We start from the raw sequence: 12,990 nt of genomic DNA on the forward strand, positions 1-12,990 counted from the left end.
TGCTTATTCGATAAGTACAGAACTATGTGGACAAGGAGGGTTTCGTCTATTGTGTGGACTTCTATTGTTCTTAGCAGTCATTAGTGACGTCCATTGTTTGCCTCTGGGGGGCTGGAGGGGGGACAAACATTTGGTCAAATCGTCTGTACGTCTGTAGCGCTTAAGGATATTAGCAAGAAAAGTATTTGAAGAAAACGATCATGTCTAGCTGAATTTTAATTCAGTCAATGTTCTTGTTACTAATGCAAATCTATGATCAGCTACCGTGTTCAGTCTTAACTTTATATTGTAAGTTAAGGCTAAATACTTGACAAAAGAAAGCTCTCATTAGTGATATGATATTAAATTTCAATTTTCTTAGTTATATTATACGTGAATTAGCCTTAATAGTCACATAGCGTTCACGGAATCAGGACTCATTAGCAACTGATGTTCCATTACGTTCAGATTAAGCTTTCCTCTTTTCCTTACACAGTTAAAAATGACTAATAAACTAAGAGCTGAAAGCTTTTTTTGCTGACGAGGAGACATAATCACTCGTCACACAACAATATATATATTGCTGTATACAATTATGCATACATTGATGTACATTTTTCCATACGAGAGACGGTGCTTTTAAGATGGCGTTTATGAGTTTAGTTGGTGGCCTGGGGACTCCTGCTTCAAGCCGATCACGTGACTAGGGCAACAAAAACGGTCGATAAAGAGGAGTGATAGCATTTTAAAGGGATGGAGAATATATATACATAACGTTCACCTTTGTTGCCGTTTTCGTTCGTCGACGTTCAAGTGTTATGTGTCACTGAAAAGCTCTTAATCTGCTCGCTCTAAAGATGGGTACATCTTTAGAGCGAGCAGATACCATTTTCAAAAAGCTTTGATAGGAACTTGTGATATTTTTTCGCGTTTTATGAGAATTCTATAATTAAAAAATTGTTTTCCTTCAAAAATGCCTAAAGGTAAAGCCTTTGATGAGTTCAACGAGTCGAGTAGGATGCGTTGTTAGGCCAAAGATACGCTGTTTAGAACTAGTAAATCACTTTTTAACGGTATGTTCAACTATAAAGTTTTCATCGTAACAGCACAGCCCGCTGTGCACATATTCCGGGTTGGTTCGGTAGCCTTTTTGACTTCAATAGAAGACAAGAGGGGAATGTCTAAAATGCTGTTCTTTTTTACTCTATATCCGCAACTTAAAGTTTGAACTCAAGCTAAACTTCTGTGATCGGAACAAACGACGGAAACAGCTTTATCGAAAACAACAATGACCTTCTTAGGAATACACAATAGTTGACCACCAACAAGTGAAGAATTAGAAACGGAAAGCAATAAACAAAAAGAGTAGTTTCGTATGCACTTACCTAATACATCATATATTGAAATACTCGTTACCAGTATTTTCATCGCAAAACACAACCACTAATAGGTACTTGTCCTTAAGTAAAGCTAAATAATCAACGATGTTATTTACTTCACGGCAAAGATGGCTGTTAGATATAATAATATTGATAATAATAATAACAATTCAATACGTTTTGTATACTACGTGGGTTATACGATATAGACAAGAAATTCGAAACAGCCAAACAATTGAGGCTCTCCTATAGTGAAGCCTTATTTCCCTGCGAAGTTTTGCCGCGTGGACGGTACAAAGCGCTAACAGGCATAGTTGCTAAAGAAGCCCAGTACACTACCCGGCTACGGCCATGATATTAACACAAAATCAAGGAGCTATTTGTGACTATTTCACGAATACAAATGCCTGTTAAATTTCTATTATTGCACATTCATATAGCATTATATTTTACATATAATTACGTGCATTGTGAAAGCTATGTATGTGCGGTCTCGTGGGGACTAAAGCACCATCACCGGAATCGTCGAGGCCGCTACGAAAAAACGTGCGCTATCGGTCGACAGTAACACTGAATGAGCAGATCGATTTTTGGGGGTAAAAAATTGTTTAATCTGAAATACCGCTTTATTTTCTTAACTGTAATTGACGTTTATGGTTATCACGGAGGGTATCTATACCCTTCTACATCGAATCTTCTCTAGTAACAAACGAACAAACTGCTTAAAGGAAAAAGGTTTTCCATAATGTGTTCGGTTTTCAGACAGAAGGTCGCTAGGCTATAGAAACTGCCTTGGCAAAAAGACTGACACCTTTCTGCTTTGTGCAGCGCTCTTATGCTTTTGAAAAGATTTCTCGTATCAAACTTTCATATTACAGGGGAGCTTATATGAGTGACGATCAGTTTGTGTCAGGGGGGGGGGGGGGGAATAAGGTGTATAAGGGGAGAATTCTGCGATCATATTTTAAACGTTGTCCACACCCTTAAACTTAGTGATTAAAAAAGCGTATGTATGTTTACAGACATTGATGTACAGTCAATACAAACTATTGTAACCTAAAACTACTATTATTATTATTATTATCATTGAGATTGGCCGCTATTTTTGTCGTAAGGTAACGGGAGGGATGTGTCGATGGTAGGGCATCACTCAATCATTCCCGTACGAATAACTTGCGTTCAACAATTCACCGCTCGCACAACCGACTGTTTTTCTGTTTATTATCAATAACATATTCTTCTAACTTGATGAGTGCCTTTGATGTAATGTCACTTAATTTCAGTGTAAGTTATAGTAGTAGTAGTAAGCTCCTGGAGCGATAGGGTTTACGAAACTCGATTCGCTGTTATTTGTCGGGTGATCATCTTCGACTGTCCGGGTATCAGACAGAAACATATCGTTCCAAATGAGTTTGCTTCCATGTTAGATGATCGGAGGTATATGCAAATAGATGTATGAATGCCATTCATTTTTTATTAAAAAAAACACCTGTATACACTTATTTATATATATATACGAGTATTAAAAACAGGGAAAAAGTGTATATTTGCAGTCACTAATATATTTACAACGAGCAAATGCAAACGAATTTTTCTTCAATTCGATAGCAAATGGTCTTTGATCATTTTAGCTTGCGATAATTACTGCTGACTTTGGCAGAATGACGAACGTCTAGCAACGAAAATATCGCCTCTCGAATTGAGACAAGAGCCAGATGAAGATTGTGAGTGGTCGCGTTACTGCTACCTCTCAAATCTTTCCTCCATCGTAATGCCTCGCACGTACACGATCTCATCTAGATAAATTACTGCTATGTTTAGTTATTATTACGATGACATGAATAAAGAGGTAGAGGCCCAAGCACTTGATGATATCTTCCATCGATGTGTATATAGTTAATTACATAGTATTGCTATATAACAACTAGAGCTTTTCTACAACATCAACAACGATATAATTATCAGCAGCATAAACAACGATTATCAGTTGATTAACTAGATAAGTAATTCAAAAAACCAACCAGATACAGTAATCGTATAGGGAGCATCAGTGAGTGTTATGATGATGTTGCAGCGTTCATAGTTTACTTCCTTTGGCATGCACTGTATCATTAAGTACATTCACAACAACAACAACAACAACAACAACAACAACAACAACAACAACAACATCAACAACAGCAATCATACTAATCGTAAAAGCTATGCAAATGGTCGTGCTTCGCTCTCGACTAATAGAATTTTTACGCTGTACCTCTCCTACAATGTTCAGGTAGTCGATGCCATCAAAGAGACAAGCACAAGTGCCCTGAACTATGGCGCTAATTACGGACGATAACTGATTAGAGGGCAAATATAGTATTGATTCATTCAAAATGAGAACGAACAATGCGTGAAAACTTTCACTTTAAATTCATTCAGGTTAGTTGGCCATAAAGATTCGCTTCTGAGAAACAAATACAAGCCCACCCAATGTTATTTTCATGACCTGAATCTGACGTAAATACTGTTGTTCGTGCCTATGGCGCGTACAGGCGAAACAATCGAAGTGCTTTGCCCTACAGGTGTAGCACCTCGATACTGCAAGCGTTAGGCTATCAAAATCGTTACTTTTTTTTAGCGAGAAACCACAGTCCGTTCACTGGTCGTACGCTAGCTCCCTTTAAATCATCCTTGGACCTGGACAACTCTCAGTAGGAACCCCACTATCAATAGCTTCCGCGGAATATATGGTCCAGCCTATAAGCGTTCGGTAGCGATGGTCGAAGTAAACGTATGCATTCGCTGTTAGTTGTATTTTTTTTTAAGTGTACGGGCAAACGCTTGAAAATGTCGCCGCCCTCCTCCCCCCACACATAAAGAAATCCTTTGACGACGTTATCGGTGTAAAATGCCATCAATAGTTATCCTTGCAATAACTATGATCGAATATTGAGCGCCGGTTAGAAAGCCGCTCATGTTTTTACCCATTTATAGTTCTGTACACATGAACATTTTCACATCAAAGAACCTTATTGATGTTTTTAAAAAAATCCATTCGATCTTAGTATGTTGCAGTTTATCGCACGCTAATTTTGATCAATATTGTAATTTTTCCTTTATAGTGTGGTCTGTCATATAATAGAGCTGTAGCCTACGAATGGTTCCTTTTTGTGTAACCAGCTACTTAATAATCAATGGTAAATATATAATTTTTTCTCTATTGCTCTTTGCACGGTCACCATTTCATGCCGTCAGACGAAATTTGTCTTCGCAATGCACCAGCTATACGGATTTTTATCTACTAGATGTTGTATAAATGTATGTCATTACACTAGTGTAGAAATCTTACTGAGAAAATCCTTCGCTCACGTCGTACGGTGCGATCTGGGCGTCGATGACGAGCGCGAAAGCTCGAGAGAACCAGTCTGTCACACACAGCAGGCATAACCTTCTCACTCACTCACGCAGACGAAAAACTCAAAAATCATTCGTAATAAGCAGGTGCTTCTTCTGTCCTGCCTAGAGTAGAAACTTGCCATAATAATTACTTAAAGAATAGGACAAGATATCAGCCACATGACTGGAGTGTGCACGCTTACAGCTGATATGGGAAATGTACAAAACCATTTAGTGGTACTGTGCCATCAATAACGCAAATGCTTTTCCCGAAGGACTAAACCTATAAACTATACTGTTAGTGACATTCGCCTTCAACCGCAGGTCTAATGTGGGCCTATTCGTTTATTAATAATCGCCGCTGCAATCAACGGAATCTGCTAACAAAAAGATACTTCACCACCTTAATCGTTTTATGCTGCTTCAATGCTATCAACTTCGAACAGTAAAAAGGTCCCTTCTAGGCTTTTGGCTAAAAGTCTTTTCACGACCACGCATCATCATCATGCCCTGTCCCTATTGTACGTACACAACAAACCCACCGTCTGCCATTATCACCTGTAACGATAACGAAAAGCGTACAACGTTCCGATTTAAGGGCGGCAATCGGCACCGAAAAATTTGCCGCTCAAAATTTTCTAGTCTCAACAAAAACGATCGGTCAATCAACTCTTCGAATTTTACGTCCAGTACCGCCATCAAGCGCGGCCCGGCGCCCTGATTTAATGAAAATTTGTTATGATCCTTAATGTCGATACTCTTATGCATTATACAGACGCGCCGCAGGGTCTTGTAGCGTGCGGATCGCTTGAAGCCAGTCGTCTTAATGAGGAGTGGCCTCGATCGCGTCGACAACCTGCCTTCGGGCATCAGAGGCCGCTGGTTCTGTGGAGTGGAGCTGTGACTGCGGACTCTGAAGATGACTGTGATTATGATAATGATGATGCTGCTGGCGATGACGTGGCTGCGATGGCGGGGACGGCGGCTCAGTTAGAGAGTGAAATATAATAGGGGTCTGCTGTGCCGCTTGTTCGGTAGTCGTTGCCACCACCGCTGCTGGATAACGTTGTCCATGCTGGGGGGGCTGATGATGATACGGACGAATCTGTTGCGGCTGTAGCTGGTGATGGCGAGGCTGCTGAGACGGGGTCAAGTGAAGTTGCTGTTGCTGAGGTCTGCTGTGCTGTTTGCCGCGTGTCCGAAAATGCTCCTGCTCCCGAATAGAGTGAGCGAACGTGCAGACGACGCCCCGTGGACAAACCCCAAAATGATTCATATCTCGACAAAGATTCACCTTCAGAGTATAATAGATTTGAAAGGAAGCCAAATGAGCACAAAAAATGTTATGACTCGAAGCTGTCAAAAAACGTCGCTACAATACAACAGAGACGAGCGCCATCCAATAAACAAACGACAACAATTAACTTTCTTTTACCTTATTTTTTATCTAAAACTATTAATACATACTTTATATTTATAAGCCGGATAAGGAGACGGGTGCAATGGCGATACAGCTGGTGTTATTCCGTTATTCGAGCTGCCATTATACAGATGTTCATCGACATTGTGACCGTTGTTGTTACCACCGCCGCTGCTGCTGCTGCTGCTGCTGCTACAGACGTTACAATTAGCAGTGCCGTTATTATTGTTGTTTATTGTGCTACAGTTCATATTGGTGCTTCTCGTGGAGTGATGCTGCTGCTGCTGCGAGGGTTGTTGCTGGAATGGATGGGAGGCAGAAATAGGTGAAGGAAGACCATTTATCTTAGGACCGCTCCCTTGCTGCTGCTGCTGCTGGAGGAGTGAGAGACAGCAATGCACAGTAGAGACGGCTGCAGATATGAAATCGAAGACAGCCTTTCCTCCCGATGAAGCTACTTCGTCCGGCTGCCATTCGAGAATCTGCAACGAAAACAACGGCTTAACACCCCTTCTTAAACGATAAAGCCATTTAGATTATGCACATACATGGCCTATCAAATACAATATGCTCCTTATAAACTATTCAGGCACGTTGGATTCTACTTGGACAAGAAATGGGTTTCGCTGTAAACTTACACTAAACGTTATTTAAAAAGCGTTACAAAAATATGTCTATACTATCGACTAAAAGTGATATACATAACTTAAGCTTCATAATTAAACTATTATTATTATTTTTCATTGTGCATCTCATTAAAGCATTGGCATAGAACATGTTAGATTTTCTTTTATATATGAAGACATTTTTTAGCAGTGATATGAGAATTAGTTTGTGGTAGAAGCATTTCTATACCTTATATCATCAAATGTCAATTATGATGGTGCCTATGCTTTTATTTGTTGGTTACGGTCAACACAACATGATCAACAGCTGTATTTAAACAAAAATTTATTTGCTCCCATTTAGACGTATACACAATGTCCGTATATATATTCGACATCTTTCGTCTGAAATGACTGATACCTTGAGAGGTTGCTGCAGTAGCTGAAGCAAGGACGCCAGCGGTAGGTGATTGGCTCTCGTGGCTAAGGACGATAATTCTCTAGTGGTCTGTTCGAGCGATTGCGGAGCCTGTAAACGATCAATGATACTCTGCATGTGAGATCTGTGTGTTCCGTCTCCATATAAAAGACTGCTCCATTGCTCCGGGGCGATACGCAATCCTGCCTCGCAGGCGATCGAAACAATCTGGGCATCGTGTTCACGTCGTAAGGATTCGTAGGTACGAAACTCCTGAAAGAGGACGCAGTAGAGGTTGATTTACCAATAGTAACTAACAATATATACATTTAGTTAGCCGTTTAGTCACAAGAACTAGTTATTTTGTGATATATAGTGTAAGCTAGTTTTAAACCTCAACCGAGCGCATAACGTCCTTTTTTTGGCAACCGATAAATTTACCAGAATCTTGACTGGCATATGCAGTACCGTGTAATCTAGAGTGGCAAAACTTTACTTTGCACAAAGATGTTACGGGTTAGCAATAGTTAATGATTTCGAAGGTGGTGTAGAAAAAATTCGATAAAGAAACTGGTTTCGTATTGCGAATGTAGAACGTCTGAAAACGTATACCTCTTTGAGCTGCATCAGTGAAGAATCACCGTCACGCTTCGCGACGACAAAACAGCTAGCCCGATATAGAAGTTGCACGACATGACCGATCGAGGTCTTCGAAGCATGCGGAAACAGTGTTGACAAACGTTGAACAACAAACATCACCAAGACCTATATAAAAATAGAACTTATTAACGACTTACGTAGTAAAAATACTCACAATGAATTCACTAAATAATATGGACTTGCTTCATGTAACAAACTAAGTCGGCACATCTGTGGTCCTTAGTGCTAATATATCTTAGTATCATGCAAACGAGTCTATTCATCTTACTATCTATTGATCCCGGTACATCACTAAATATATTTTGGTATAACAACTTCTTAAACATCTATTTATTTATTATTGTCTAGGTGTATTCCTAAAACCTTTCTTGAAAGTGCAGATCCATCTTCAAGCGCGAGCAGGACCAGCTTCAGAACCTCTTCCTGCATTGCCGGACCAAGGAACTGACAACCACGAGCTCTTACCGCTGCCCAGAGGGATGCCGTCAGTTGGCCAGAAGACTGCTGCTCGAGGATGACCTCAACAAGCGAACGTTCAGCTAACGAGCGAGCCGCCTTCAATGCCTACGGGAACAGAAGGCGTCAACATAAACTGCGCCGTTAGAAATGTTCTTCAAATTTTTGGCGCCAAAAACAAGGTTGCAACTATAATAGTTGTTGCTCCAGCAGCCAGCATAAGACGTCTGTTAGCATCTATCAAATTTTTTGGCAAAACCTATAACTGCAGACAAAGTGGTACTGAGTAACATATAATTGGGTAAATAATAGTAATCGTGTACTTCATAGCAGTCAAGAAATTATACGTATTTGTATGTCCACATCATCTGGAAAACTGCTGCAACCTTTATGCGATTGTTTTGGCAAGAAGGCACTACGTGTAAGAACAACGTTTTACGGAAAACGCTTAAACGTTTTTCGAGCTCTACAAAATAGGCATAAAATAGGACTTCGAAAAAATTTATTTTTTTCATATTCTGCCATGTAAGCGAAGACAATGATTTCTTCAGGAACCACTTAAGAATTCCTTAAAGATCCTTTTACATTACTTGTTTGGGTTCTTGAGCGGATTAATAGACACATGGATTTTCGAAAACTGGGGTTCGCTTCGCCATAAGCTCGTGAAACAACTGTAAGGACATAGCAATAGGACAGCGATGACCTCTTTACTATTACCTGCAGGTTAGATTAAAAAGGTAACCGAACAATACTAACCAGCATCCAGTGTATATTTTTACAGTGGATAATGTAGGAAAAACGCAGGAGGAATTACAATGATCATGATGAAATTAATATCCGTCATCATATTATCTAATATTAGATGATTTTTTTTCAACGCAATACCTTATGTAGTCCGAAGGGTTCTTCAAGATTCGAATTAACGAATGCCAAAAGCTTTCGCAACATCGGCCGACTCAGGACGGCTGCATGCGCGTTTGGTGATGGTCGGAGGAGGCTGGCTAATGAACAGATTTGTCTGTACGCCATCGAGATGAAGTAGTCTATGCAAAAAATATCGAAACGACAGAACATAATAGAAGTCAATTTTACTCTTATACAAATAAATCTAAATGACATGTACTTTAATAAACAATTTTGAAATAGAATCAGCTTAATAATTTACTAGGAAACCTTTTTATGATAGCTAGAAGGAAACGGTCGCATCAAAGTATTAGCTTGCCGATAAAAAAAATATAACTACATAAAAACATCCTTACCAATATCTTCACTATTCTCCCGTCGCTCACCGAGTAACTGTAGTAAGATAAGGTTTTCACTGATAACATCATGTTCTGGTGAGTCGCACGTTTCGCGGTGTCGTCCTGTCGTCGAACATAGCTCACACACTGTGTGTCCGCAGGAAAGGACCTAATAATGGGCTCAAAAATAAATTATATTTAGTACGTGGGCTATTGCATTTTGCCAGTTCATGGTAAGCGTTAGCATAAGTTTGCAAGCACCATGTGGAGTCATAAGAGGCTTGAGTAACGCAATAGGTATAGCGTACACGTGGAAAGGTAATCAATATTTTGATCTTAAGATAGTCAGCAGCATACCTGAGGGCGTCGGATTTGTAGGGAGAATTCGCGCTCACAACATGGACACTCGAGGATGATCACTGCGGGTGGTGGCCGTGTTGTAATAGCAGTTGTGAGAGTCGTGACTGAAGCTCCAGTGGACATATTGGTTGGACGAAGTTTTCCCACATCTGCAGATCTTGCTTTGCCTGATGGTGGAGCCATGATGGCGGAACGCAACCTGTTTCATTTGTTTTGATTATATATGTATACATGATATCTGGTATTTAAAACATTGTTTAGCCTCTGACAATATGATCGAAGGAGCTTAATAATTAACTAGCTAAAAAATGAGGTTAGGGACAATGTTGGAACTTCCTATTTTAAAGTTACCAGTTCGATATGGTCTTCTATTGCGCTTGTAGGACTGCAATTATTTTCTATTATTTATGTTTCTATTTTCTCTAACCATTAATCGTTATGTGAAGAAAGCGTGCGACATGAAGTTAGGACTACTCCACTCGGTAATTATAGCGATTTCATTTTTCTAATATTCTGTTTTTACAATAAAAATCGAGAGCCGTCTAGTTCATGTAGAACGGATACTCTAATATGAAGTGTTTAATACCGATGTTCGGTTGTCGTATCGTTTGCTAATATAAACGAATGACGTGGTAATCTAGGCAGGACTCAAAAAGGAGACAGCAAACCTTGTCTCCCCGTTTATGACAACAACTCGATTATATAGCAACGAGTAGTCTGTAGCAATATCCCCTATATCAATATGAGAATGTACAGACCCTTGACGCTCCTCTAGTAGGTACAGAACTATGTCAACAATAAATAGACCAGCAATCATGCTTACCATATTTTGGATTCCTACTTAAATATACTTGAAAAAAATTTGCATATTTCTAATGTCTAGAAGTAGATGTCTTCCTTGTACAAAGCCTATTTTTCCATGTGGACTTGGTGGAATACATTCTGTTATTATGATCAGAGGTGCAGCGTTCATGATTCGTTACCTACTTAACCGATCCTTTCCAATACATAGTAAAATGATTGGATGCGTGATTTGAATCGTGACTTATCGTAAATCTAGTCATAATGCTAGCCCAAAAACTTCGGTAGGCTACAAGCATTCTATCATACGGCATTCCACAGCTGTGCTGTTTTCCTGCTTATTTACGTGTGTATTAATATCTCTATAAATATATTAATGGCTATTTTAAAAAGTAGAATATCAATTGCCAACGCCTTGTGTTGCTCTGGGCGAGCAACTTTTCGCATTGAACGTGTTGGCCGTTATGAGTCCTTAAATTTTTAAAACGTCTACTCTCTATGAGCCCAAAATTCAATTCAGCTGGAAATTTTTTTTTAGCTCATTCGAGCGGCGGGTTTATATCTGTTACTCAACGCACGTTGTCCATTGTTCAGGTAGTGAAATGAAGGCATAGCTGCAGTGAATAATAATCACTTTGAATAAACATGACCACTAAGAATGATTCTTCTAGTTTGTTAGTTATATATTAGTTAGTTTTTAATTATTATATTAGTTTAATTAAATTAGTTAGTAATATTTGTTAGTTTTTAAACACTGTTTTGAAAGTAGTTTGTAAGAAAAATCCGGATATTAGATCTGCACGTCTTAACAGAAAGGCTAAATGTCGGTGAAGGCTAAACGTATTGCCGATGTGTACATTATTTGCATGCACTTGTCCTTCGCCAAATTGTACTAGTTGCCTTACTAACAGGCAAAGCCTACTAAACTAGGCTTTGCCTGTATATTTACTATATACTTAGTAAATTTGTACCTGCTCAATACGCCAGTATCTAGGACGAATAACGAAGGCAAATATTTAATGGGTAGTATATAAAATTAGCCTAAGGATTAGTTCGACCATTTATCCACGTGTGCGCTAGAAAATGCTAGACATAGTAGGCAGAACTTGTAACCGACGACTGGGAGCAAACATAATATTCCTAGTTCAGCGACGATTGATTCTTTTTTAATAATTATTATTTTTAATCTACGCGTAGTAGCAGTCGACAGAATATCGTTTAACGTTTATTACGCTAGGTCATAGAACTACACAACGAAGGCGTTACGATGAACCGTACTATTTTCTAGGAATTAATTGCTACGTCCTCCTCTGGCAGATCATCTTTGCTACCGAAGTGTGAGGCGGACTAGCTCTCACATCTGACAAAGTGACATGAGACGTATACAACAACGCCAATGACTTACTCGTTCCGTTACGCCAACCGTACTGTTAGTAATTGCATAGTCATCTGTTCAGAGATGACAATATCAGCAGACCATCAGTTTCTATTCCTTCACTGGCATAATAAATAGCACAGCGGTAATAGTAAACAATCGACTAGTAAGAACAACACATTGTTTTTATCATTCAGCCGTTCTGCGTCAGGACCAGTAAGCTTTCTTAGATGGGGTGAAACTTAGAGAAAAACCTGCTTTACCGTAACGACTCGGATTGTTTTAGCAATATCTGTGAAAGATTAACCCTCCTCGTTGACAGAGACTATCACACAGGTATAATAATTCGCATATACTTGCAAACTGCTCATTATATCATTTGTTATTTTCACAATTCGACTCCATTCGCTCCGTGCTCCAACTGCACCAATGGGCTTTGCGTGCTTACTTACCTTATTGACTCTAGAGATACTATGACAAGCACTCACGTTATCAACCTATTCATATGAGAAACACTGGAGAGTTTGTCCTTTTTTCCTCCGTACTTTAAACCCTCAGAGCAGCGATAATTAATGAGCAGGCTCAAAGCGCTCACCACCATAGTCCTTTTTGGCGCAAGGGGTGACTATTGGTGGCGACCATGGTCACGATTGCAGGAGACGAAGTTCCACTGTTCGTGGCGGTGCACAACACGAGCAACAAGACCAGCAACGAAATCTCGTTGACCTACGTAACAATGCCATTGATTTATCAGGCACTCCATCGACACATATCGGCGTATATAAGTAGTACTAGCGTATCGTACGCGTACTAGTTTTTATTGAAACTAGCTTCCATAGCATTTATATTTGTGTAAAATGCACGTAATCGACGGCGTTTTCATCATTAGTTCCTCGACAGCAGATTTGGGTCACTTCG

General features: G+C 39.6%; 2 protein-coding genes across 3 annotated transcripts in view; one reads left to right on the forward strand and one right to left on the reverse strand.

Annotated features, from left to right (window-relative positions):
- LOC111266472 (ras-related protein Rap-2b) overlaps positions 1–8,273 on the forward strand; it is a 65,324-nt gene extending 57,051 nt beyond the window's left edge. The window contains exon 4 of the mRNA XM_086970926.1: positions 8,188–8,273. Coding sequence (XP_086827052.1) covers positions 8,188–8,199 — 12 coding nt within the window. The 3' untranslated portion in view covers positions 8,200–8,273. The remainder of the gene's footprint in view (positions 1–8,187) is intronic.
- On the reverse strand, positions 2,545–12,608 carry roq (RING finger and CCCH-type zinc finger domain-containing protein roquin). 2 transcript variants are annotated; one of them, XM_022843973.2, is made up of 9 exons: positions 12,525–12,608; positions 9,894–10,063; positions 9,555–9,705; positions 9,181–9,338; positions 8,203–8,403; positions 7,792–7,944; positions 7,183–7,452; positions 6,204–6,638; positions 2,545–6,030 (listed from the first exon to the last, which is right to left on the reverse strand). In XM_022843973.2, the coding sequence occupies exons 2-9, from the start codon at positions 10,017–10,019 to the stop codon at positions 5,560–5,562; spliced, it is 1,965 nt and encodes a 654-aa protein (XP_022699708.1). In that variant the 5' UTR covers positions 10,020–10,063; positions 12,525–12,608; the 3' UTR covers positions 2,545–5,559. The 2 variants fall into 2 exon arrangements, with proteins under 2 accessions (XP_022699708.1, XP_022699709.2); XM_022843974.2 differs by lacking the exon at positions 12,525–12,608 and having other exon boundaries at positions 9,894–12,490.
- Between the last annotated feature and the right edge of the window lie 382 nt (positions 12,609–12,990).

Source organism: Varroa jacobsoni, unplaced genomic scaffold, assembly GCF_002532875.2.
Source record: "Varroa jacobsoni isolate VJ856 unplaced genomic scaffold, vjacob_1.0 scaffold_1086, whole genome shotgun sequence".
Classification (NCBI taxonomy): Eukaryota; Metazoa; Arthropoda; class Arachnida; order Mesostigmata; family Varroidae; genus Varroa; species Varroa jacobsoni.